Source organism: Microtus pennsylvanicus, chromosome 15, assembly GCF_037038515.1.
Source record: "Microtus pennsylvanicus isolate mMicPen1 chromosome 15, mMicPen1.hap1, whole genome shotgun sequence".
NCBI classification, from domain to species: Eukaryota; Metazoa; Chordata; class Mammalia; order Rodentia; family Cricetidae; genus Microtus; species Microtus pennsylvanicus.
Window position 1 is genome coordinate 9,574,928 of NC_134593.1, and position 23,982 is coordinate 9,598,909.

At 39.5% G+C, this 23,982-nt stretch overlaps 1 protein-coding gene and 1 non-coding gene across 2 annotated transcripts in view; both read left to right on the forward strand.

Moving 5' to 3' along the window:
* Wdhd1 (WD repeat and HMG-box DNA binding protein 1) overlaps window positions 1-23,982 on the forward strand; it is a 38,847-nt gene that overhangs the window by 1,109 nt on the left and 13,756 nt on the right. The window contains exons 2-15 of the mRNA XM_075949482.1: window positions 3,907-4,018; window positions 5,613-5,764; window positions 6,538-6,649; window positions 6,814-6,864; window positions 7,846-7,941; window positions 10,968-11,060; window positions 12,783-12,889; window positions 13,343-13,484; window positions 15,581-15,791; window positions 16,815-16,996; window positions 18,691-18,875; window positions 20,431-20,672; window positions 21,609-21,746; window positions 23,312-23,468. Coding sequence (XP_075805597.1) covers window positions 3,907-4,018; window positions 5,613-5,764; window positions 6,538-6,649; window positions 6,814-6,864; window positions 7,846-7,941; window positions 10,968-11,060; window positions 12,783-12,889; window positions 13,343-13,484; window positions 15,581-15,791; window positions 16,815-16,996; window positions 18,691-18,875; window positions 20,431-20,672; window positions 21,609-21,746; window positions 23,312-23,468 — 1,980 coding nt within the window. The remainder of the gene's footprint in view (window positions 1-3,906; window positions 4,019-5,612; window positions 5,765-6,537; window positions 6,650-6,813; window positions 6,865-7,845; window positions 7,942-10,967; window positions 11,061-12,782; window positions 12,890-13,342; window positions 13,485-15,580; window positions 15,792-16,814; window positions 16,997-18,690; window positions 18,876-20,430; window positions 20,673-21,608; window positions 21,747-23,311; window positions 23,469-23,982) is intronic.
* On the forward strand, window positions 9,079-9,183 carry LOC142836220 (U6 spliceosomal RNA). The gene has a single exon (XR_012908021.1). It is a non-coding gene; the product is annotated as a U6 spliceosomal RNA (small nuclear RNA).

Here is a 23,982-nt window from a genome sequence, read left to right on the forward strand (position 1 = left end):
ATTTAGAAGTATGCTTAGCACTACTAAGTGATGAGCATATGGGCGGGAAGGCGATGTAGGTTAAAGGACAGAAAGTGTCTCGTAAGGGAGTGTCTTGAAATGAGCCCTGAGGGTTGAGTGGGTATTAAGCAATAATAAAGATAGGCCAGGGATATAGCTTAGTGGTAATACAGTCTCCAGCCACATGAAAAAGAAAGAAACAAGAAGTCTAAAGAGTTGGGGGCATGGCAGTAGAGTGGTAATGTTGGCATTCTGAGTATATTCAAAAGGCCAGTGGACCCAGGTGCCCTGCTTGCTTAAAAATTAAAAGTTATCTGTGCTATAATGTAAAGTAATGTGGAGATTCGTGAGATGGATATGCGAAGGTAGACGGGGTGTCTATGCAAGGCCTTCTGCTTTTAATCTTGTTTGGAGATAGGGAGATGACCAACCAGAATTCAGGGGGGCCTGCAATACCAGTGATTACGAGGTGGAAGCAGGGGATTCCCAGAGCAAGCAGGCTAGCTAGATTAGCTGAATTCATGAATTCCAGGTTCAGGAGAGACCCTGCCTCAGTGTTTAAGAGCTATAGAAGAAAACATCTGCCTTCATATGCTTGTGCCTGCACACGAACACACACACATGTGAACACACATAAACACAGGCGTACAAACAATATACATACACGCTTGCATGTCCACACATAAGAACCTGGGTTTTGTCCTCACAGTGGGAAGGCACTATGTTTGAAACAGTGCAGCTATTCGTAGAGAAGATGAATGGAGGATGACTTAGTAGGAGGCGCTTTTATTAGCTGACTAGCAGAAGTGAGCACTAGAGTGGAGGTCGGCCTGGAGAAAACAGGTGATCAGTAGGATGACTCAGTGGCTGAGGACAGAGAGAAAGGCGTCTGATCATGTCTGCATATCTGGATGTTACAGTTGAGGGACTTATGCTGTTATTTGTAGGTGCTGGGAATACTTGACACTTGAAGAAGAGCACGGTTTAGAGGGGGCAGGGAGTAGAGATTACCAGTTATCTTTTGGACAAGGTTAGTACAGGATTTCTTTCAGATGTTCAACTAGAAATGTAAAGAGAACATTTGGAAATCAGAAAAATGAGCTAGGGATAGAAATAGATGTATCTTTGCTTGATGTCTGTCAGTGTTGAGGACTAAAGTCTTGACTGGGAACATGAATGGATTTGTCAGCCTATGTACAGATATATCTGCTGCATTAGTTTAAATGAAGTCACCTAGAGAGGAATGAATGTCGTGGTCAGATTCACAAGTGAAGTGCAGGTAGGATGGAGAGTAAATGCGCTCAACAATAGATTCTTTTGCCGGGCGATGGTGGCGCACGCCTTTAATCCCAGCACTCGGGAGGCAGAGGCAGGCGGATCTCTGTGAGTTTGAGACCAGCTCTGGTCTACAGAGCTAGTTCCAGAACAGGCTCCAAAGCCACAGAGAAACCCTGTCTTGAAAAACCAAAAAAAAAAAAAAAAAAAAAAAAAAGATTCTTTTGCTGTCTGAGTAAAGCTGGAAGCAGTTGTTTGAAAGAAGAGGAGTTGGCGTGAGTCTAGGGAGAGGGAGAGTTGTTGGATGGACTAGGGAAACGTAGCTGGATTGAGGGCAGCACTAATACTTCCCTGGACTTAAAGCGAGAACAGACAATCTGGATGTGCATTCTTCAACTGCTCTAACAGTGCAAACTTGAAAATAGACGGGTTAACCAAACATGGGAGTGTTGTCGTGGGTACCAGAGTGATGGAGGGCCAGAAGGTCAATGAGAAGAAGACAGATATTAGTGACAGACCATGGGATCTAAGATAGATTAGAAGGGATTTGAGAATTTAAGGGAGTGAGAAAGAGAAGGTCGTCTCAATACATTGGGTTCTGGGCTGGGCATGATGGTGTATGCTTTTGATCCAGCGCTGGGGCAAAGTCAGGCAGACGTTTGTGAGCTTGAGACCGACTTGGTCTACCTAGTAAGTTCCAGGTCAACCAGAGTTACATGATAAGAGTGTCTCAAAAATAGATAAACAAGCAAATAAATAGTTCTGTTTTTCAGTACAATACAAATTGTATGAGGGGTTAGAGTGGTGTCTCAGTGGTTCGTAGCACCTCTTGCTCTTCCAGAGGACTTATAGATCTATTTCCCAGCACCCACATGACAGCTGACAGCCATCTGCAACTCTGGGATTTGATGCCCTTTTCTGGTCTTTGGACACCAGGCAGGCATATGGTGCACAGACTACATGCAGACAAAAGACTCATACACATCATATAAAATATTTTTTTTACTTGTTTGAGTTAGAATGCTAAGGGTAATAAGGTAAAATGTTAAGTGATTAGGACAGTGGAAGTTGAAATTATGAATCCGTTTCGATATTGTAGAGGTTAAGACAGTCTAAGCTTGTGACCGTGGAAGTGTGAGGTAGATGGCAGGGTCGTAGCTGGTGTGTCAGGAAGAAGTTTCATCATATTGAATTGAAAAACACAAACTATGGAGGGCACGGCATGGACTTCTGAAAGGCTTTATTGTACCACAAGTAGGTTCCCCTTTGTGGAATAGACTAATCCAAACAGCACTGGTTACCCCCATGACTGCCCTGCCACATATGTCCACACAAGTCATATAGCACAGGCTGGTCTCACACTTAATATGTAGCTGAGACCGACTCTGCCTCCCAAACACTGAGATCATAGTCAGTGCTATTACCCCAGCTGAGCACTTTCTTATGAACCTCTTCTGATTTTTCTGTTTAGGAATTAATCATTCTTTTCTCCTAAACATTCATCTTCTTTATTTCTTTCCTTCCTCCCCTTTCTCCCTCTTCCTCTTTTTTTAATTTATAATTTTTTTGGCCATTTGCCCTATACTGTTTTTATTTAATTTGCTGGTTTTTGTTTGTTTGTTTTTGTTTTTTGAGACAGGGTTTCTCTCTGTAGTTTTAGCTGTCCCGGAACTCGCTTTGTAGACCAGGCTGGCCTTGAACTCATGGAAATCCACCTGCCTCTGCCTCCTGAGTGCTGGGAATAAAGGCATGCATAACTACTGCCTGGCTAATTTGCAGTTTTATATGTAGCCAGGTAGGACATAAAAAAAAAAAAGAATGGGGCTGGAGAGATGGCTCAGTGGTTAAGAGCACTGACGCCTCTTCCAGAGGTCCTGGATTCAATTCCCAGCAGCCACATGGTGGCTCACAACCATCTGTACTGAGATCTGGTGCCCTCTTCTGGCCTGCAGGCATATATGCAGGCAGAACACTGCATACGCAATAAATAAATAAACAAACAAACAAACAAACAAAAGCACTTGGGAGATGAGAAGTTTGAAAAACAAGCTATAACAGATGCATCTAGTTATTTATTTGAATAATTATTTTGGGGTAGTTGAGCTCATATATTTATTCAACAGACATTTGCTATAGTTTGTGTCATATGTTGATTGGTACTGGGGATATATATGATGGATCAATGTGGAAATAGTCTCTTCATTATTACAAGGATTAATTTTATGCCAGGAAGAAACAAGGATTAATTTTATGCCAGGAAGAACTGTAGAGAACATTAAACTTATCTTCATTTTATAGAATGAGAAGTTAGCAGTCTGTTATTGATGTTTATCTGAAAAAAATGAGAAAAATATTCACTAATGTCTTGATTTTGTTTCAGAATATATAAATGTAGCATTCCAGCCGGGTGGTGGTGGCGCACACCTTTAATCCCAGCACTCGGGAGGCAGAGGCAGGCAGATCTCTGTGAGTTCTAGGCCAGCCTGGTCTACAAGAGCTAGTTCCAGGACAGGCTCCAAAGCTACAGAGAAACCCTGTCTCGAAAACAACAACAACAACAACAAAAAGTAGCATTCCATAAAGAGTATTCCTGAAACTGGGTGACATTTTCATGCTATTTGTCCTTCACAGTTTCATTGTGACTTGTGGAAGTGATGGTGATGTGAGGATGTGGGAAGATTTGGACGATGATGATCCCAAGTCTATTAATGTTGGAGAAAAGGCATTTTCATGTGCCTTGAAGGTACTTAACTCACTCGATGTGAAGTAATGCTGGCATGTGACTTCTATGTTTGGGTGAAAGATTATAGAAAAATATTAATTTCCCTTACTCTGTACTATATCTTTGGGGGAAGCACTTAGTTTTTTATTTTTTAAAAAAGATTTATTTTTAAATTATGTGTGTGTTTGCCCTTGCACATCGAATCTAGCAGAGGGCACCAGGTCCTTTGGGGCTAAAGTTACAGGTGGTTGTAAGCCGCCTTGCAGGCTGGGAACCTGGAACATTCAGGTTCTCTGGAAGAGCAATAACTGCTCTTAACTGCTAAGTCTGAGAGTGAAAATGTTTCTTAAAGAAGTTTTGAATATATTGCACGCATTTTTCTTTACCCCCCAACCCCCCATTTCTATGATTTGTTTCTTGAGAGAGGGTCTTCTTCTGCTACGACTGGCCTCAGACTCACTTAGCCAAGGGTGACCTTGAGCTCCTGTTCTTCGGAACCTGAACTGTTTGCATCTATCAAGTGGTGGGATCATAGGCTGCAGCACCGTGCTGGGTTTATGTAGTGCAGGGGGTCAAAGCCAAGGCTTTGTGCACGCCAGAGAGCATCCTACTAACCGAAATGTACAGCCCAGGACCACTGGAATAGCAAAAGTTGGAAGCAGTTGAGGAAATTCTCAGAGAATTTGTTTTATAATTTGATAGAGCCACAAAATAGATATACAACTATTAAAACAGGATAGCTTTTGTATATCTGCATCAGAAAAGATGTTTGTAATAAGTGAAAAATAGGAAAAGTTGTAGAAATATCTGTGTAGTATGATGCTTAAGGGTTTTAAATATACAAATGTATTTCATGGGTTTAGGAAAAAGTTAAAATGACATAACCTCAATATTAATAGATTACTTTATACGAGTAGAAAACTTTTTGCCCAGGGCACTTTTATATTGTGTTTTTTTTTTCTCCAGTAATAATCATGCATTGTGTTATTAACAGTGTATAAGGAAGGAAAACAAAGTGAGGATTATATATTAGTTTGCTAGCCCTGTGTAACATTGTACCACAAACTCGGTGGCTTAAAACCTAGAGCACTGTTGCTTCACAATCCAGGAGGCAGCACAGTTGACTCCCGCTGGTCTCTAAGGGAAGTAGTTCCTTATCTGTCTTCCAGCTGTCATTGCTGACTCCATCCATGTTTCCGTGTCCCTCCGTCTCAGCTGTGGGTCTGTGAGGCTTTATCTGTCCCAAAGGCCACGGGGCTGCCGCAGCGACTTTCTTTTGATGTCATCTTCTGCACGGAAACTGTTTTCTCTCATAACCTCTTGAGTCTCCTCGTGTTTATGATACATGGCATCCTTTAAAATATAACTTTTTCTTACCATATTAAAAAAATACAGGCTAAAGATTGGCTGGTGAAGATAGAATTAAGTTTTCTAAAGCTAGGAGATTTTTCTTACTAGTGTTTACTTTAGGCAAATAGTATGCTGATGAGTTCTCTCTAGACACGAACTACATTTATAAGGCTTTGCAGTTTTTACAGGATTTTTTATTATGAAGATACTGTTAACTGATTTGGATTTCTTATGCCAACATGGCTCACTTTTATTTTTCTTTAAGAACGGAAAGTTGGTCACTGCAGTTTCTAACAACACTGTCCAAGTCTACACGTTCCCTGAAGGAGTTCCGGATGGCATATTAACACGTTTCACTACAAATGCAAACCACGTGGTCTTCAATAGAGACGGCACTAAAATTGCTGCTGGGTCCAGGTAAGTTCAGCTCTCACACAGGGTTCCTAAGGGTGAGAGTTATAGGATACTGTCCACCTTTATTGTTGTTGCCAAGTCTTTAGTAAAGCATTTTGAGGACAAACTTGTGATTTAAAAAAAAAAACAATATATTGCCTCTAGTGCTGAAAAAGATCAGAGGAAGGTGATAACTTGTTAGAAATTTAAAAAATTATTTTTGGTAGAACCAAAATCCAGATTTCTGCAGAGTCAATCTTCTCTTCTCTCCCTCTTCTCCTTCCCTCCCTCTCCTCCCTCCCTCCCTCCCTCCCTCCCTCCCTCCCTCCCTCCCTCCCTCCCTCCCTCCCTCCCTCTCTCTGTGGTTGTTTGTTGGTTGAGACAGGCTTTTCCTGTGTAGTCCCTCTGTAGACCAGGATGGCCTCTACTGTGTTTAAAGGTATGCACCACCATACCTGGTTTCTGAATCTTTTAATTCTCCTTATAGGCGGGGGGGGGGACCAAAAAACCAACTTGTTGGATTGCTGAGATGCTGAGATGGGATGTTATAGAACTTTCTAAAATGGTTGCAACTGTTAAGCATATTAGCAATAATACCTTTGAAGTAGCTAGAGAAGCTGCGTAGGCAGTCCTTTTATTTTAACAAGGTAAGACGTTGAATGAAATGAAAGGTCAAGTTACTGAATGTGGGTGACACTCTGTTGTTATAACAGTGTTACAGCATTCGCTCTTGTTCTGAAATGCTCAAGCCAGACACTTTTGTGTTTACTCATGTGATTCCTCTTAACTGTTTGTAGTGATTTTCTGGTCAAAGTTGTGGACGTGATGGATAACAGCCAGCAGCAAGCATTCAGAGGACACGATGCCCCTGTTTTAAGTCTGTCTTTTGATCCTAAGGATATCTTTCTGGTAAGCCTTTCATTCCCTTTTCATTTTCTTCAATGTGTTTAAAGCTATGGGAGAATTGGTAGAAATATTTACCCTTTTGGTCAAAGGCTTGTTTTAACTCATTTGAACCAGTTTCTATGTGGTATGACTGTAATTATAGAGAAATACATTGTTTATTTCTGCAGGCATCATCTAGTTGTGATGGAACTGTCAGAGTGTGGAATGTTTCTGATCAGGTAAATTAGAAAATTTACTTTTAAAGCATTTTGCCCATTTCTATAATATTTCTGGTGTTATAGTATCTTATTGATCCAAGTAATTATTTATCTTTGTAATCTGTTCCCTTTGAGTAGCATTAAACATTGCTTTCATTATTCCAGGATAATCTTATATATACATAAATATGTTGAACATTAATTTCTTTTACACTAACTCATAGTAAAAGGGGCAATTAGGTCATTATATATTTAGAGGATAGCTACTCTGCCTGGGGCCTTGTATTAGATGTTGCTGATAGAGAAATAAATAAGACAGAAGCCACACTTGACTTGGAGAGTGACATAGAACCACACCTGGTACACGTTTTTTAAAACACTCTCTGGTTGGGCAGAAGGAACAGTGTGGTCTCCCTGAGGCAGTCAGTGGGTTTGTGACCATACACATACTATGGCTGATAAGGGAAGTATCCTTCACAGGTAGGCCTCAGTAGCCACAGTTCCTGCCTGAAGTCTTGAAGGAAGTAGTTCTGACTTTGATAACTTTGATGCCTTACTATTTTATGGCATACCTTTCAAGATTTATTTATTTTTGCTGACATGTTTAATTTATTGAAGGCCTTTTCTGGGCTTTTTGATTTGTGAGAGTCATGTTTGTTTAATGTGCACAGAGAGTGTTCCTGGGTAAAGTTTGTACTCTTCGTGTATCTGAAGGACTTAAAACAGAATAGGTAATTAGTTGTGACAGTTAAAATGTATTAAGTTGTATTTTCTCAAGACATAACAAATGGAAGAAACCACCTGTTAAATCTGTTTTACCTCAGTTTTGAGAGAAATTTTGTTTTGTTTTGTTTTGTTTTTCGAGACAGGGTTTCTCTGTGGCTTTGGAGCCTGTCCTGGAACTAGCTCTTGTAGACCAGGCTGGTCTCGAACTCACAGAGATCCGCCTGCCCTGAGAGAAATTTTGATGAAGAGGAGTAAATTTTCTTTTTTAAAAAACAGACATGTGCTATTAGTTGGCCAATCCTACAAAAGTGCAATGATGTTGTGAATGCCAGGTCCATCTGCAGACTCGCGTGGCAGCCTGGAGCCGGGAAAGTAAGCAACACTTTCAGTCCTTGTTAATTTTTAATGTGAGAAGTTTGGGTTTTTTTTATTATAATTTTATTTGTATTATATCATTTAGAACTCTAAGTCAAATAATACTGAAATGCTTCAAGAAATGTTTTAACTTTTAAAAATTTTATTGTGTATATGAATGTGATGTTTGGGTGTATGCATGCATGCCATAACATGCTTGCAGAGAGGACAGCGGACAATTTTTAAAAAGAATTTGAAAAGTTGGGGTGTGGACTGGCAAGATGGCTCTATGAGCAATAACACTTGCCAAGAGTATGAATACTCCCTTGGAATCTCATAAAAGTGAAAGGATAGATCTTTTCAAGTTATATGTTTACATGAATTATTCCTTTATTTTCCTATTCATTAATATTTAATTTAACAATTCTGAAACAGGATTATTTGCAGGGTTGCAGAGATATGGAAGTCTTTCTCAGAATAATGACTCAGTGCTGCTTTTAGGCATATTCTATAAGTATACTTATACCTGTGCACTACAGTATATGTATAACAAAAATTATACCGTCCAATGAGATTGCAAATGTCTTAGGGATTTATTTTTAGGCAACTGGTTAGATAAATGTTGGTAGTCCTGAAAGTAAGATTCTCTCTAACGATTAGAATGAGGACTATCTTCCGTGTTCTTATGAAATAGACTTTAAAATGTATTAAGTACAAACTATCAAACTACAAAGTAGTAACTATAGCTAGACTGTTAATGCTTATTAATAAAGACATCACTATACATGAATACTTATATATATTTACACACATGCATATATTTATGCATTTTTTGTTTTATTTTGGGAAGGGGCTCATGATCAAGCTGCTGTGTTGCTAGGGAAGACCTTAAACTCATGGTTCTGCATCTGAGTATTAGGATTACCGGCTCATGAATTTTTATAGTCTGCTTATATTTGCCATGATGAGTAGAACTGGTTCTGATTTGGAGAGACTTTCAGAACAGACCCTTCCTTTTGAGTCTTGAAGATAGTTTTCCTTTGACACAGGGCTATGTAGTCCAGAAGTCAGAAGTCTCCTGCCTCTTTCTGAATGCTGGCCTCCATGCTAACCACACTTAGCCTCCATGAGTTGAGTGAACACTTAAGAGTGTAAATTCACTTTGGTAGCATATTTACTAAAATTGGGATGATACAGAGAACTTTAGGATGGTCCTTATACAAGAATGACATGCATACTCATGAAGCATTCTATGTATTTTTTTTAAAATAATTCCATGATGATATCTTATATGCTACTTAAAAGTAAAATATGTTGTTAGATTTTTAATCAATTAATTTCTTTGTTTGCATGTTTTACTTGCATGCCTGGTGATTGAGTGGACCAGAAAAGGGCACTGAATCCCTTTGGGCTGGAGTTACAGATTGCTGTGAACTTCTGGGAATCAAACCCAGGCTCAGCAAGAGCAGCCAGTACCCTCAACTGCTGCACTCTCTTCAGCCCCACTTTTTTGTATTTTTTACTTTTATTTTAATTTTTTTTCAAGACAGGTTTTCTCTGCATAGCCTTGGTGGTCCCAGAATTCACTCTATAAACAGGCTGTCCTCGAAATCACAGAGATCCTCCGGTCCCCGGCTCCCAAGTGCTGGGATTAAGGGCATGCACCACCACTGCCCAGTTCAGTCTCACTCTATTAACCATTTTTTAAATATGGAAAAAAATGCTTGGGTCTTTTTTTTTTCTTGGAGGTGGTGTTGAGACAGGATTTCTCTGTATAGCTTTGGAGCCTGTCCTGGAACTCACTCTGTGGACCAGGTTGGCCTTGAACTCACAGACATCCACTGGCCTCTGCCTTCTAAGTGTTGGGATTAAAGGTGTGCGCTACCACCTGCCTAGTACACTTTTTGTTTTTTCAGTGTTTTGATAGTGCTGTTTTTTTTGTGGTTGCTTTTCTTCCTAAGCCCTGGAACTTGTGTAGTTAAAGCACATTCTTCCACCCAGCTTTCTCCCAGACCCTCCATGGTTTTATTTTTTTTCTACTTACCTGTTTCTTGGAAGAATAGACCAAACAAGAAGTTGATTTCATTTTCTTCTCAAGACATTAAAAGTTTTATAGAGCCAGTGAGATGCTCAACAGGTAAAGGTTCTTGCTGCCAGGTTTGGCTACCTGAATTTGATCCTCTAGACACACCTGGGAGAAGACCACCTGCTGCACATGCACACACACAAAATAAATTAATAAAAGTAAATGTAATTTTAAAAATTAAAAAAATTGAGGACTCTGACTTTATTTCCTAGCAAAAATTAGATGGATTTTTAGATATAAGAAGGGTAGATTCTGAGGCGGGAGAGATGGCTCAGCAATTTAGAACACTACCTGCTCTCTCAGAGGACCCAGCTTCAATACCCGGCAATTACAAAGTGGTTAACAGGCATCTGTAACTCCAGTTCCAGGGCATCCGACCCTCACCTCTGGCCTCCATGGGCATCAGGCATGTGAGTGGCACAGACATGCAAATAGATAAAATACACATACAATAAAATTAAATAAATCTTTAAAAAATACAGGAAAGTTAGTCTTTAGAAATAGACTAGCTTTTTTTCCCCCTGTGGTGGCACACATCTTTAATTCCAACACTCAGGAAGCAGAGGCCAGTGGGATGTCTTTATGCTGACAAGCCTGACAGCCTAAGTTTGAACCACAGAACCTAACTAGGTGGAAGAAGAGAACAGACTCCTACAGGTTGTCCTCTGGCCTCTCTGTGTGCACCGAGGTGGCTTGCTCTCTCTCACTCATACAAGCATGTTATTTATTATATGCAGTAGCTACTATGCTATTGCTTTGTTTTTCATTGAAAGTAATAGATGGATGGTCACTCTTTATTTTTTCTTATCAAAATTTCAAGTCATGTGATTTATTTTGAGTTTTATTAATAGGAATTGAAATTCAAATTTGCTCTTATATCTTGTGAGTTTACCTAGATTAGCTTTGCAATTAGCTCTGCAAATTGAATTTATGTAACTTTGTTTGTCTTTCCCAATAGTTATTAGCAGTTCCTGTGGAAAAATCTGTAAAGCTGTACAAAAGAGAAACTTGGACTAATCCATTTGATCTTTCAGATAGTTCTATCTCTCAGGTGGGTTGATAAGTGACTATGTCGTGGAACAGTAACTATAGCAAGAATTGAATGCATGCTCTACTAAAACAGTTGTCAGAGGAAGCATGTGGGCTAGAGAGATGACTCAGGGCTTAAGATCACAGCCTGTTTTCAGAGAACCCAGGCTTGATTCCCAGCACCTACATACATGGCAGCTCACAACCATAAGAAACTGTAGTTTCAGGGTGTCTGATGCCCTCTTGTGATACACAGGCAAACATTCAGGCAAAATCGCCATACATGTAAAAATAAATGGGTATATAAATAAATTTATAGAAAGTAAAGTTACCCTTAGCTTGATATTAGACTAAATTATTCTTGAATTTTTATTTTAAGTTTCAATAAGACTTGTGACTCTAGTCTCTAGAATTTTAGTTGATGAGAGATTGTTAGGTTTTTTTTTTTGTAGATTTATTTATTTTTAGGCAGGACCCGTCTTAGGGTTTCTGTTGCTGTGAAGAGACCATGACCACAGCCACTCTTGTAAAGGAAAACATTTACTTGGTATGGCCCACATTTTCAGTTTAGTCAGTTTAGTCAGTTACGGTCCTGGTGTGGCATGGTGGTGCGCAGGAGACACGGTGCTGGAAGGGTCTTACTGGGCGTGGCCTGAGTATATTTGAGACCGCAAAGCCCGCCTCCACGGTGACACACTTCCTCCACTCGCTTTGGGGGCTGTTTCTTTAAAACCGCCCCAGGGTCTCACCACATAGCCCTTTCTGCCTTAAGTTCTCTGTGCAGACCAGGCTAGTATTTAATTTATAGAAATCTACCCACCTTGCCAGGCGGTGGTGGCACATGCCATTAATCCCAGCACTCAAGAGGCAGAGGCAGGCGGATCTCTGAGTTCGAGGCCAGCTTGGTCTACAAGAGCTAGTTCCAGGACAGGTTCCAAAGCTGCAGAGAAACCTGTCTCAAAACAAACGAAAAAGAAAAAAGAAAAAAAGAAAAGAAATCCACCTGCCTCAGCCTCATTGGGATTAGAAATGTATGCCACCACGCCTGGCTAAATTTAATCTTTAAGTGTATGTTTTTGTTTTTTGTTTTTGTTATTTTTTGCCTATGTATAAGTGGGCTGTGTATTTGCCTCGTGCCTGAGGAGACCAGAAGAGGGCTGTGAACCCCTGGCACTGGAGTTCTGTATGGTTGTAAGCTGCCATGTGGGTGCTGAGAGCCAAGCCTGGTCCTATTCTAAAGCAGCCAGTGCTCCTAACCACTGAACCACCTCTCTAACACCTTGTTATTTTTCTTATCCTGTCTCTGTCTTTCATTTCCTCATTTCTATCAAATTTTAGGTCAAAAATTACTGATGTATATTCATTCACTATTTATACTTATGTATGTTTTTGCGGTTCAAGGCTTAGGGTAGCAACAGTTACTTGCTAATGTTCACCTCATTTACTGGTGTCTTTATTTGGTGGTGAGTCTTAGAGGGGATTCTTTTTTTTTCTCTTCAGGATGTTAACATTGTTTTATACTGTTACATTTCATTGTTAAGAATTAGGCAGGTACTAATTTCTTCTTGGCTAGCAAAACAACATATGCTAATAGCTGAAGATTATTTAAAAGGTTAAAAATAAGTACACTTTATTGCCATTTAAAATGTAATTAGAATAATATAGACTAGAGATTTAAAGCTATTTGGGGGTAATAAAGTGGGTAGTTTCTAAATATACATTATTATTAACTGTTTCTTTGTAGACACTCAATATAGTTACCTGGTCTCCCTGTGGGCAGTATTTGGCTGCAGGTACTATTAATGGCTTAATTGTAGTTTGGAATGTGGAAACCAAAGACTGCATGGAAAGGTACAATTTATTGTTTTTGTTTTATTAGAAAATATTTGCCCATTTTGACTGTTAATCAAAATGAAAATAGCTCTTAGATGATGAAAACCATTTAGTTTTTTAAATATTTATTTACTTACTCATTGTTTGTGTGTGTGCGTGCACACTGGAGAGAGCATGTGTGTTGCAGTGTACTGTAGAGCTAGAAGACATTGCATGAGTCAGTTCTCGCATCGTGAGGGTTCTGGAGGTCAAACTCGGGCTTGGTGACAAGAGTCCTTACACACTGAGCCATCTCCAGTACTGTGTAATTTCTTTATGTTCAAATTTACCTAGAAAGTAAAGAAATGTAGTTTTGATTTGGTTTTGGATGGTGCTGAAGATTGAATGCTTCTAGGCAAGGACTCTACTACTGAATCACATTCTCTAGTCCAGTGACTGTGACTTTAAAAGAGCCTACTTTTTCACTTTTAGGGTAAAACACGAGAAAGGTTATGCAGTTTGTGGCCTGGCCTGGCATCCTACCTGTGGTCGAATCTGTTACACTGATGTGGAAGGGAACCTTGGGATCCTGGAGAATGTTTGCGACCTCAGTGGCAAGGTGTCGAGCAGTAAGGTAAAATAGTGTGAACTGTGCTGGAACAGTTTTTCCATGTGTTTCTGCAGCGGTGTGGATTTAGGAAATAGAGTAAACCGCCTTATTTTCTTGTGAAATTACAGCTTTTGTTTCTATCTTAGATGTTCAGTAATCATCTGTAATAAAGCTATTTACATCTGTTCAACCTAAATTTCTCACGTATTTCACAAGGAAGCTTTGCTTGCTCCATTGAATGCTTTTCTAAATGATTTTCTTGTTTTTTTTCTTTTTTTATTACTTTGTAATTTTTTGTAAAATACTACTTTTGCATTTTGTATGAGAATTGTTAAATGTTTTAGAACTAAGACTTACGATTTAATAACTGAGCCTGATGGTGGTGGTGCACGCCTTTAATCCCAGCACTCAGGGAGGCAGAGGCAGGCAGATCTCCGTGAGTTTGATGCCAGCCTGGGCTACAGAGTGAGTTCTAGGACAGCTAGAGATAGGCAGAGAAACCCTGTTTCAAAAAACAACAAACAAATAAATAAAAAATAAGATTTAATTACCGAGACAGGTCTCAACTGGCTTATCAATCTTTTCTGCCCGGAATTAGCTCCGCTCTTCAAGCTTCATCTGGCTTCTCTGCTTGGTCCTCTGAGCTCCCAGCCTGCTCTGAGCTGGCAACCCTGGGTTCAAGGGTAAAGATGTTTCTCTCCCTGGCCCAGGTCTCAAATACAGGGAGTGTTTCTTTCTCTGACTCTGGGTTCAGAGTCAGAGTGCTCAGTGATTGGTTGGTTTCCTGGTCCAGTTGTCTCTTTTACCCTATACTTAAAAAGAACTGCATCCTATAAGAACATTCAAAGAAAGCACAATTTAAAATTCAAGCCCTCGGCTAGGCAGCTTGGCAGCACACACTGTTAGTCCCAGCTCTCAGAGACAGAGGCAGATCTTTGTGAGTTCGAGGCCAGCCTGGTCTACAGAACGAGTTCCTGGACAGCCAGGGCTACACAGAAATCGTGTCTCAAAAAACAAAAACAAAACAACAAAAATTCAGGGTCCTCATTGAATCACATGTGGACCCTGCCCACTTAAAGATTCATTTTGCATTGAAAATGTTACACCTTGAGAGAACATTCCGAGGTTTTCACAGAGGGGACTGTGATGTGAATTCATAGGAAGAATTTCCTTGATAGATAATTCCAGAGCGTTTGGAAAGGGCATCTTAAGTTACAGTGACCTTGCTCTTGTTCCTCCCAGTGTCACAGCTCTTCTCCCAAATTCCAGCTTTCTTCTGCAGGGTGGGTGCTGGCTTTCTCGTGGACTCCGTGTCCTTTCACGGTCTCTACATGTTATTGAGGAAATTGGGGTTCCCTTTTGTGGGTTCTTAGTTTTATTAATTAAACAAGTTAACATGGACTTAGGAGGGAGTTTGAGGACTATCTTATTAGAGTTGGAAAGGAAAACAATAGTGGGAACTCCCAGCAGTTGCTGGGAACCTCGAGGGAGATGTAGAAAAGAGTCAGGCCTTTAAGTTCGGCATGGAGGTCAGCAGGCAGCTGTGGGAGGTTGTGAGGGTGGTTGGGGGTCTGGGGAGCAGCCGAGTGAGCTGGAGTGTCAGGGGAAGGACCTTGTTCTTTAGCAGTGTCTGGAAAAGAGGTGCAGGGTGAGCGGGCCGACTTAGCAGTGCTACATGGTGATAGCACTTCAGGAAGCTTCCTGCAAATGGTGTTTGCTGACTGTCCCTGCATCTGGCCTGTCTCCAGAGTACACAGCACCTAAAGTCAGTGTATTGGCTAGTCACTTTAAATTATAGGAACATGCTTGGCAGAGTTTGAACATGTCTTTAGGAGACAGGTGTGTTTGGTTGTCTGTAGTCCCAGCACTTGCCAGGTAGAGGCAGCAAGATCACTCAGTGGCATAGTGAATTTGAGGCCAATATGGGATATATGGGACAGTGTCTCAAAAACCCAAAATCACAAAGAGGTTGCCTCTGGAAATCAAGGCTATACGTTTATGTGCAAGGAACTGGGTTTATCTCTGGCACCACATTAATAGCAAAAGAAAAAGAGCCTTCTTTTGCTTAATTGTGTTTTTCTACGTCATTTACTAATATGTTCTAATTTGATTTTTTCAAGGTGTCTAGTAGAGTGGAAAAGGATTACAATGATCTTTTTGATGGAGACGATACAAGTAGCGCTGGCGATTTTCTAAATGACAATGCGGTCGAGATGCCTTCTTTTTCAAAAGGAATCATAAATGATGAGGATGAGGACGATGACCTCATGCTGGCTGCGGATCGTCTCAGACGGAGAAGTCATGTCCTGGGAGATGATGAAAACTCAGCTGGTAGGAATTTGACTTTGTGCGTGTGATAATCCCCTTGCTATTAGTTTTCCAGATGTTATTAAAACTATCAGATGGCTTAATTAGTGTTTAGAACTGCATTCTAAATCCTATGTTAAAAAAAATTTCAAATCAGCCCTCTAAGTCTTTCTAACAAACTATAAGGTAAGTTATACTCCAAACAAATAGGAAATAATAGAGATGAACTCAATGATATTGACAACAGAAAAGTTAGAGAGAAGTCTAGCTCCAAGGATAGAGGCTCTTATGCCCAGCCTGAGCTTGATTTCCAGGTCCCGCAAGACAGCAGGCGAGAACTCACTTCCCAGTGTTACCCTCTGACCTCCACACGCATCATGCCGTATGCGTATTTGCACTCAAAGACACACAAAACTAAATTACAAACCTGGTCCAGCAAGATGGCTTATTGGGTATAAGTGCCTTCCTATTTAAGGCTAACAGTCTGGGTTCAGTCTCTGAGACCCACAACTATGCGGCGAACACTTTTACCACCGAACCGTCTCTACAGCCCCAGACTTTGAAGAAAATTATGTTTCTTGTGTGTTCTATGATTTGTGTGTGTGCATGTCACAGCATACATGGAGTTGGTTCTCTCCCTCTACCTTTCTGTGGATTCTCAGAATCAAAGTCAGGTTACCAGGTTTGCACGGCAAGAAGCTTTAATTGCTTAGTCATCTTGCTGATCCACCCAGAACGTCTTAAAAAAGAAATAGAAACTGATTTATAGAAATCAAGAATTGGCAAAATGAGTATTTTTACTGTAACTGGATGGTAGTTAACAATGCAGAGACTATTAACAGAGTTTGGTGTCGTTGCCTAGACTGACGTAAGGCACCGTGTGTTCTGTCTCCCTGGACATTTGCATCGTTGCTCCATTTCTTAACGTGCCGGAAGAGGCGAGTAGTGTGTCAGCCTGAGAAATGTAGGAACGCCCTCTGCTCTTCATAACGCTTTTCCTTTTCTAGGTTGTTAATTATGATTGTCTTATACTTCTTTGTTCTGTAGATGCAACAATGCTAAACACTGGTCTTCACAAAGAGGAAGGGGAAGATGACCAGGCTGGCAGTATTCATAATCTCCCCCTTACAAAATCCCAAAGGCCATTTTATGATGGGCCCATGCCAACGCCTCGACAGAAGCCATTCCAGCCCAGTTCTACACCCTTGCATCTCTCTCACAGATTCATGGTAAGCCTTCAGCTACACCTGACTTTCAAGTAATTCTTCAAGCATTGTTTCCCCTACAGTTTATTTGATAGATTCAAAAATAATTTTAAAAACCTTGCTTAAGTAGGCTAGAGCATTTGATTGATGTAATTTTATGGTAGGTTATTTCATGGTTAACTAAAAATTTTAATCTTATTTCAGTATTACTATTGAAAATTTTGTTAATTCTGTTTTGCAAAATAAAATAATAAAAATATGACTGTATGTCTTGTAATACTTGTTGGGATATTTCTAAACCTTATTCCTCAGAATTTCAATGAGTAGCCTAGTACTCACTATGTAGACCAGGTTGACCTCAAGTTTGTGATAGCCTCCTGCCCTTGCTTCCGGAGTACTAGGATTGTACTGTCATGTCTGGCTATATTTTTATGTAAAATATTATTTGGATTATAAAACACTTGTTGGAAGATGTTTTTATAACACTTTTTTTTTCCTTTTTGGTTTTTTGAGACAGGGTTTCTCTGTGTAACAATCCTGGCTGTCCTAGACTCACTCTGTAGACCAGGCTAGCCTCAAATTTGCAGAGATCCACCTGCATCTGCCTCCTGTGTGCTGGAATTAAAGGTGTGACCACCACTACCACCGCCGCCCAGTGAGCTTGTTCTTTTTTAAAACTAGTTAGTATCTTAGGGGCTCAGTAGTTATGAGTGCTGGCTAGATTCAATTGCCCAGCCAAAGTGGCAGCCCACAACTGTCTGTAATTCCAGTCTCAGGGAATTGAATATCTTCTTCTGACCTCTACAGTGGTACACAGACATTACACGCAGATTAAAAGCCCACACACATAAAACTTTTTAAATTTTTAAAAATTAGAATAGAGAACCTAATATCTTAGTATTTAAAACAAGGTATAACACAGTGAGCATTAAGATGTTTCTTGAATTGATTAATGAAAATATTAGCATTTGCTTCAAGTTTGAGAGCTTGAAAGTTCAGGATGTTTTTCTTTCTGCAAATGTTGTTAGATGTTTTTACCGAAGACCTGGTCTTGGCTTACATTTTAGTATAAATACAAAAGGAGGTATTTCATCATAAAACTTTGTTAATAATTCTCATCAAGCAATACATCTTAGTGTCAATATTTTATTTATAGCTATGTTAACATGCTCTTCTGGCTTTGGTGGCACCAGACATGAACATGGTGCATATACATACATGTAGGAAAAACACTCAAATACATTAAAAAGAAAGACTGACAGGACCAAGTGTGAGCCTGTAGTGTATGTACATCAGTAGAAGATAAACTTTCCAAATGGTACCAGTTTATGTTGTTTTACAGTTTGTATATTTATCTTGTAACCAGTTATTTGAATAGAAAAATAAATGTTGCATTTATATCTTTATTTGTGTAGAAGCTCAAAGTTTGAGGTATTTATTTTTAAGAATTTAATGGTTTGGATAAGTGCTTTTTCAATTGTGTTATGTAATTCTTAAAATGTTAAGTATTCCATTTGCTAATTGATTATGTGACTTTTTATAAAGGAAAAGAATAATTAGTCATTATAGCTCTGAAATTACCACTGTTTTCTGGAGCTGTGCTGAGTTAGATAAAATGTGGTAACTCTGGGTACAGATTGAGCTATTGTCCTTGGTCAGTGCTCTTGTAACATGGCCTTAGGAGTTTGTTTTTCTTAACTGGTCTTACGTATTCGTAGGTGTGGAACTCTGTTGGGATTATTCGTTGTTATAATGATGATCAGGACAGTGCCATAGATGTGGAATTCCACGACACCTCCATCCATCATGCAACACACCTATCAAACGCTTTCAACTACACAATGGGAACTCTTTCCCATGAAGCTGTTCTGTTGGCATGTGAAAGCACTGATGAATTAGCAAGGTATGGGGGGGGGAATCTGGCATTGTTGAACTGTGAGATCAAGCTGTGTCTTTCATACTATGGAATACCAGAAACTAGGCTTGGGTGTAAGCACCAGTACAGCTCAGAATATGTTTTGCTCTTAGTTGTCTCCTTGTTGCATCTTCTGCATATGAAAATGATAGGGTGTGACTTCTAATTCAAGAGAGATGAGATTATGTTTTATGTTGTCACTGCTATTACTATTAATAATGTAACATTCGTAGAATGTTCAGAAAATGCCAGTTCCCTAAGTTCCCCTGAATTCCCTTTAGAATTCTCCTAGAATTAATAATATGGCATGTATCCTTGACCTCGTTTTGTATGAACCCTCCTTTTCAATAATTTATATACAAGAAAATATAACCATACTTCAGGTTGATAAGTTGACAGATTGGTATATACTTGTGAGTAATTACTACTTCAAAGTATAGATTATTATTTATTATCTGAAAAAATGTTTATATTTCTTATAATTAATTCAGTGCTAGTCTTGTATTATTGCTGGCCTCAGTATTTTTGTTTGCTTTGTCATAGATTAGATTTGAAATCTTTCTTTGAAAAATAATTTTTTAAAAGGAAGATGACATCAAAATGTAGTATATAGCAAGTTTTTCTTTTTGGTTAGTGGATTGTTGACTAGTTTATGTGATTTGATAGGTAGACAGATATCACAGCTCTGTATATTTCCTTTTTATTTTAAAATTAGTATTCAGCCTCCTTTTATCAATAAAAAAAATACTAAAAAAAAAAATAAAATAAAATAAAATTAGTATTCAGAGAATCAGTATTTCTTCTGATACCAAATTTGGGTGCTGCCTGCATTCCGAATGCATAGAGAGAAGAGACAGGAAGTATATCAGCTTTTAGCCGTGTTAATAGTTTACTGGTGATATCTGATTGCTTTCTCTCTCTCTCTCTTTGGTCATACATGTTAATTTTTTTGTTAATGAGAACTGTTGCTTACATAGTTTTGATACTTTCTAACTTGTTTAAAGTCTTGGTTGTTGTTCTGTGTGCACCTTATGGAACAGACACTCTTGATGGCCCTTACCTCATATTTTACATTTAATATATTGTAAATATGTTCTTCTGTCTTTAAATATCCTTCAAAATATGAGTCATCAGATTTAATGTAAATTATTTTAAGTTTATCTCATGAGTTTGGGATGTAACACAGTCACAGAGTGTTTATCACCTTAAGGGCAGTGGTTGTATCCCTGGCACCAGACATGCACATAGGCAAGCTCTCCTCCCCCAAATGAACCTCATGATTATTTTCTTTAAAACCAATTGTAGTAATAAGATAAGAAAAATAAACTTTGCCATCATGGTTAGTTATATATAAAAATAGCACATAGCTGCACGCCTTTATCCCAGCACTCAGGAGCAGAGGCAGGCCGGTCTCTGAGTTTGAGGCCAGCCTGATCTGTAGAGCAAGTTGTAGAATAGCCAGGGCTACATGGACAAATCCTGTTTTGGGAAGTAAAAGAATATAAAAATTCAATTGTTTCTGGCTTGTTTTATTTATTTTTAGCAAGCTTCATTGCCTGCACTTCAGTTCTTGGGATTCAAGCAAGGAGTGGATAGTAGATATGCCTCAGAGTGAAGATATTGAAGCTATATGTCTTGGTCAAGGGTGGGCTGCTGCTGCTACTACTGCCTTGCTCCTTCGATTGTTTACTATTGGAGGCGTTCAGAAAGAAATCTTCTGCCTTCCTGGACCCGTGGTGTCAATGGCAGGACACGGAGAACAGCTTTGCATTGTTTACCATAGAGGTAGGTTTTCCTTGTCTTATATGATAATATAGCTTGAGTAAAATGGAAGCTACTTGAGCTGTTTCTGTTGTCACTGATCTCCTTTTGTTTCATTCCTCAGATAAGTGTCTTTGGTTAGACTGTGTCAGGATGCTTGACTGTAAGACTTGCTATCTTAGTCTTGTAAAATGAGGTGAATGAAGCCGGGCAGGGGTGGGGCATGTTTAGTCCCAGCACTTGGGAGCAGAGGCAGGGGATCTCTAAGAGCCAAGGCCAGCCTGGTCTGATAGGAGTTTTGGGACAGAGTATCCAACTATTTCTGAATGGCCCTGTTTTAGTTTCTTTTCCTGTTGCTGTGATACAGTACCTGAGTGGGGCGGTGGTGGCACATGCCTTTGATCTCAGCACTTGGGAGGCAGAGAGGCAGGTGGATCTCTGAGTTCGAGGCCAGCCTGGTCAACAGAGAACCCCAGGACAGCCAGGGCTACACAGAGAAACCCTGTCTTGAAAAACCAATAATAATAATGATAATGATGATAATGGTATAGAGCACGTGATATAAGCAACTCGAGGGAGAAAGAGTTTACTCTGGCACAGTCGGTCATGGTGGGGTGTAAAGGCAACCAGGTTTATTAAATTACCTGGTTACATTATATCCGTAGTCAGGAAGCAGAAAGTGATGGACGCGTGCGCTTAGTTCCCTTTCTACATTATATAGTCTAAGATCGTGACCAGGGAATGGTACCGATTATGTTCTCCACAGATGTGCTTGAGTGAACGAGTACCACTTCATACACAGTCGGTGTAGTTACATTAATCTGTTTCTAATGTATCAGAACGGTTCCTCATGTGGGTTAACTATAAAGATAGTACTGTTTTAAGACTGTGTTGTAAATTAATTCCAGAATATAATTTAGACTTGACTATGGCTGAATAACCTCTGGTGCATTTCTCTAGGTACAGGGTTTGATGGAGATCAGTGCCTTGGAGTTCAGCTGCTAGAGTTGGGGCAAAAGAAAAAACAGGTTCTGCATGGCGACCCTCTTCCTCTTACAAGGAAGTCCTACCTTGCGTGGCTGGGGTTTTCTGCTGAAGGCAAGAGCGTTTCCTTTCTTTATAATAAAGACATTTCAAGAAGAAAATAACTTTGTTATTTTAGTGTTTACTTAAAATACTGTTTATATTAAAATTTAATTATGTTATGTTAGCGATAGTTAGAGGTGGTTGTGCGCCACCTCTGTGTGCCCTGAGAACCAAACTGTAGTCCTCTGTAGGAGCAGCTAGTGCTCTCACCCAGTCAGCCATTTCTCTGACTCTGGAAAACTATGTTTCCTAGTATTTATTTGTTACATAGCAAGTAGAAGATACAGATCATTAATAAAATTGTGTCTTTTCCAATAAATTCTATACATAAGTTAGAAAGTTTCTAAAATTGTGTTTAATCTATGTGTGGCTCTTGAACACTTGAAATGTGGCCAGTCTGAATTGAGATATAGATATAGAATACTGAATTTTAAAGACTAGTATTAAAAAAGGGAATATCAAAAAACTGAGTATTTCATTTACATTGACTACATACATGTTAAGTCATAATATTTTGGCCATATATGATTAAATGCTAAAATTTTTTGTTTAAAAGTACTACATAAAGCTGGGTGATGGTGGTGCATACCTTTAATCCCAGCACTTAGGAGCAGAGGTGGGCAGATCTCTTTGAGTTCAATGCCAGCCTGGTTTACAAGAGCTAGTTCTAGGACAGCTAGGGCTGTTACATAGAGAAACCCTGTCTCGAAAAACAAAAACAAACAAGTACTATATATGAATAAAAGTTTCATTAATGGATCACATGATATTTCTCTTGGAGTTCTATTACTGACCTGTTACAATGGTTTATGACAGGTGCCTTATTTAAGCATCTGCTAGCTCTTTCAAGGACTTAAATATAGCTTACTAGGGATGTATGTCCTTCATTGGCCATTTGGTTTACTTGAAAACCTTGGTTCATCTTTAACTTATCAGCCATTTCTGTTGGAATGTTATTGTTTATTTATGCCGGAATAATACTGCTCCAAGTAGCCTCCATTTCTTTAGCTTTTCCTTTCCTCAAGTGCCAACTGGGTCTAGCACCTATGGAAATGATTGACGATAACAAAAGGGGTACATACGTTCTGAGGAGCAACAGTAGGTGGTCAGCAGTGATGTTCTCTCTTCCTAAGAATCACGTACCTGGGAGCTTTTGACAGAACAGTAATTAGACCATTAGAGAAAAGAGGCATAAAAACAGTACCAAAGCATCACCTTAGAGCAAGTGCTGATTATTGTATCTTTCGTAACCAGGAGATTTCAGATGTATGTTTGAACTTCTTAAAAAGTTGAATTGACATAAAAATAATTACTGTTATATCCCAGCAGGGGGCATAGTTTTCACTGAAACTGTTGTTTTTTTGTTTTTGTTTTTTAAAATAAATTTTAGTCAGAGTCAGGGTTTCTCTTCAGTTGGGTCTGTGTGGTAATGAAAATCTTGCAGAAAGCAACCCTGAATTATCTCCTCCACCTTTGCTTTTGAAATGAAAGTTGAATCCTTGGTGTGTATTTTTGGAAGTTTATTTAACAGTGCATAGCTGTGTTTTCAAGTGATTTCTTTGTCGTTGGTTGTTTAGGTACCCCCTGTTACGTGGATTCCGAAGGCTGTGTTCGGATGCTTAACCGAGGGCTTGGGAACACGTGGACTCCTGTCTGTAACATACGAGAGCACTGCAAAGGGAAATCTGATCACTACTGGGTGGTTGGGATCCATGAGCATCCCCAGCAGCTGAGGTGGGCTATCACAGAGTGTAGAACTGAGTCTGGCCTCTGGTTCAGGCCGTCCTCCCACCTCTGTCTCCTGAGTGCTGGGATCCACACTCACAGGGCTGTGCCTGGCTCCAGCTTCCTCTTGGTATGAGACTTCGTACGTGCATTTGTAGTGTATGTGCTGCCGAAGCGAGCACATCTACCAGTGTATTTATTTGCTTTTCATTTGCTAACTGCTGAAGGGAAAATTAAAATGTGGCCTATCTATATTATCGGGCTGTAGAAAGTTATAAATTACTGATACGTACTTATAATGTCATTGAACCTGGGAAACATTATGGTCTTAAAGGACTATATATTGTTTGATTCCACTTGCAAAATATCCAGAATAAGGTATCTCTAGAGACAGGAGTTCCTATATTCTATTCCTGGCATCTCTAGGCAGATCATGAGACAAGCAGGGGTGTTTGGGGTGGGCGTAGTCCACATTATGGGGATTTGAGAAGATAAAATACAGTCTTTTCAGACAATGCAAAAT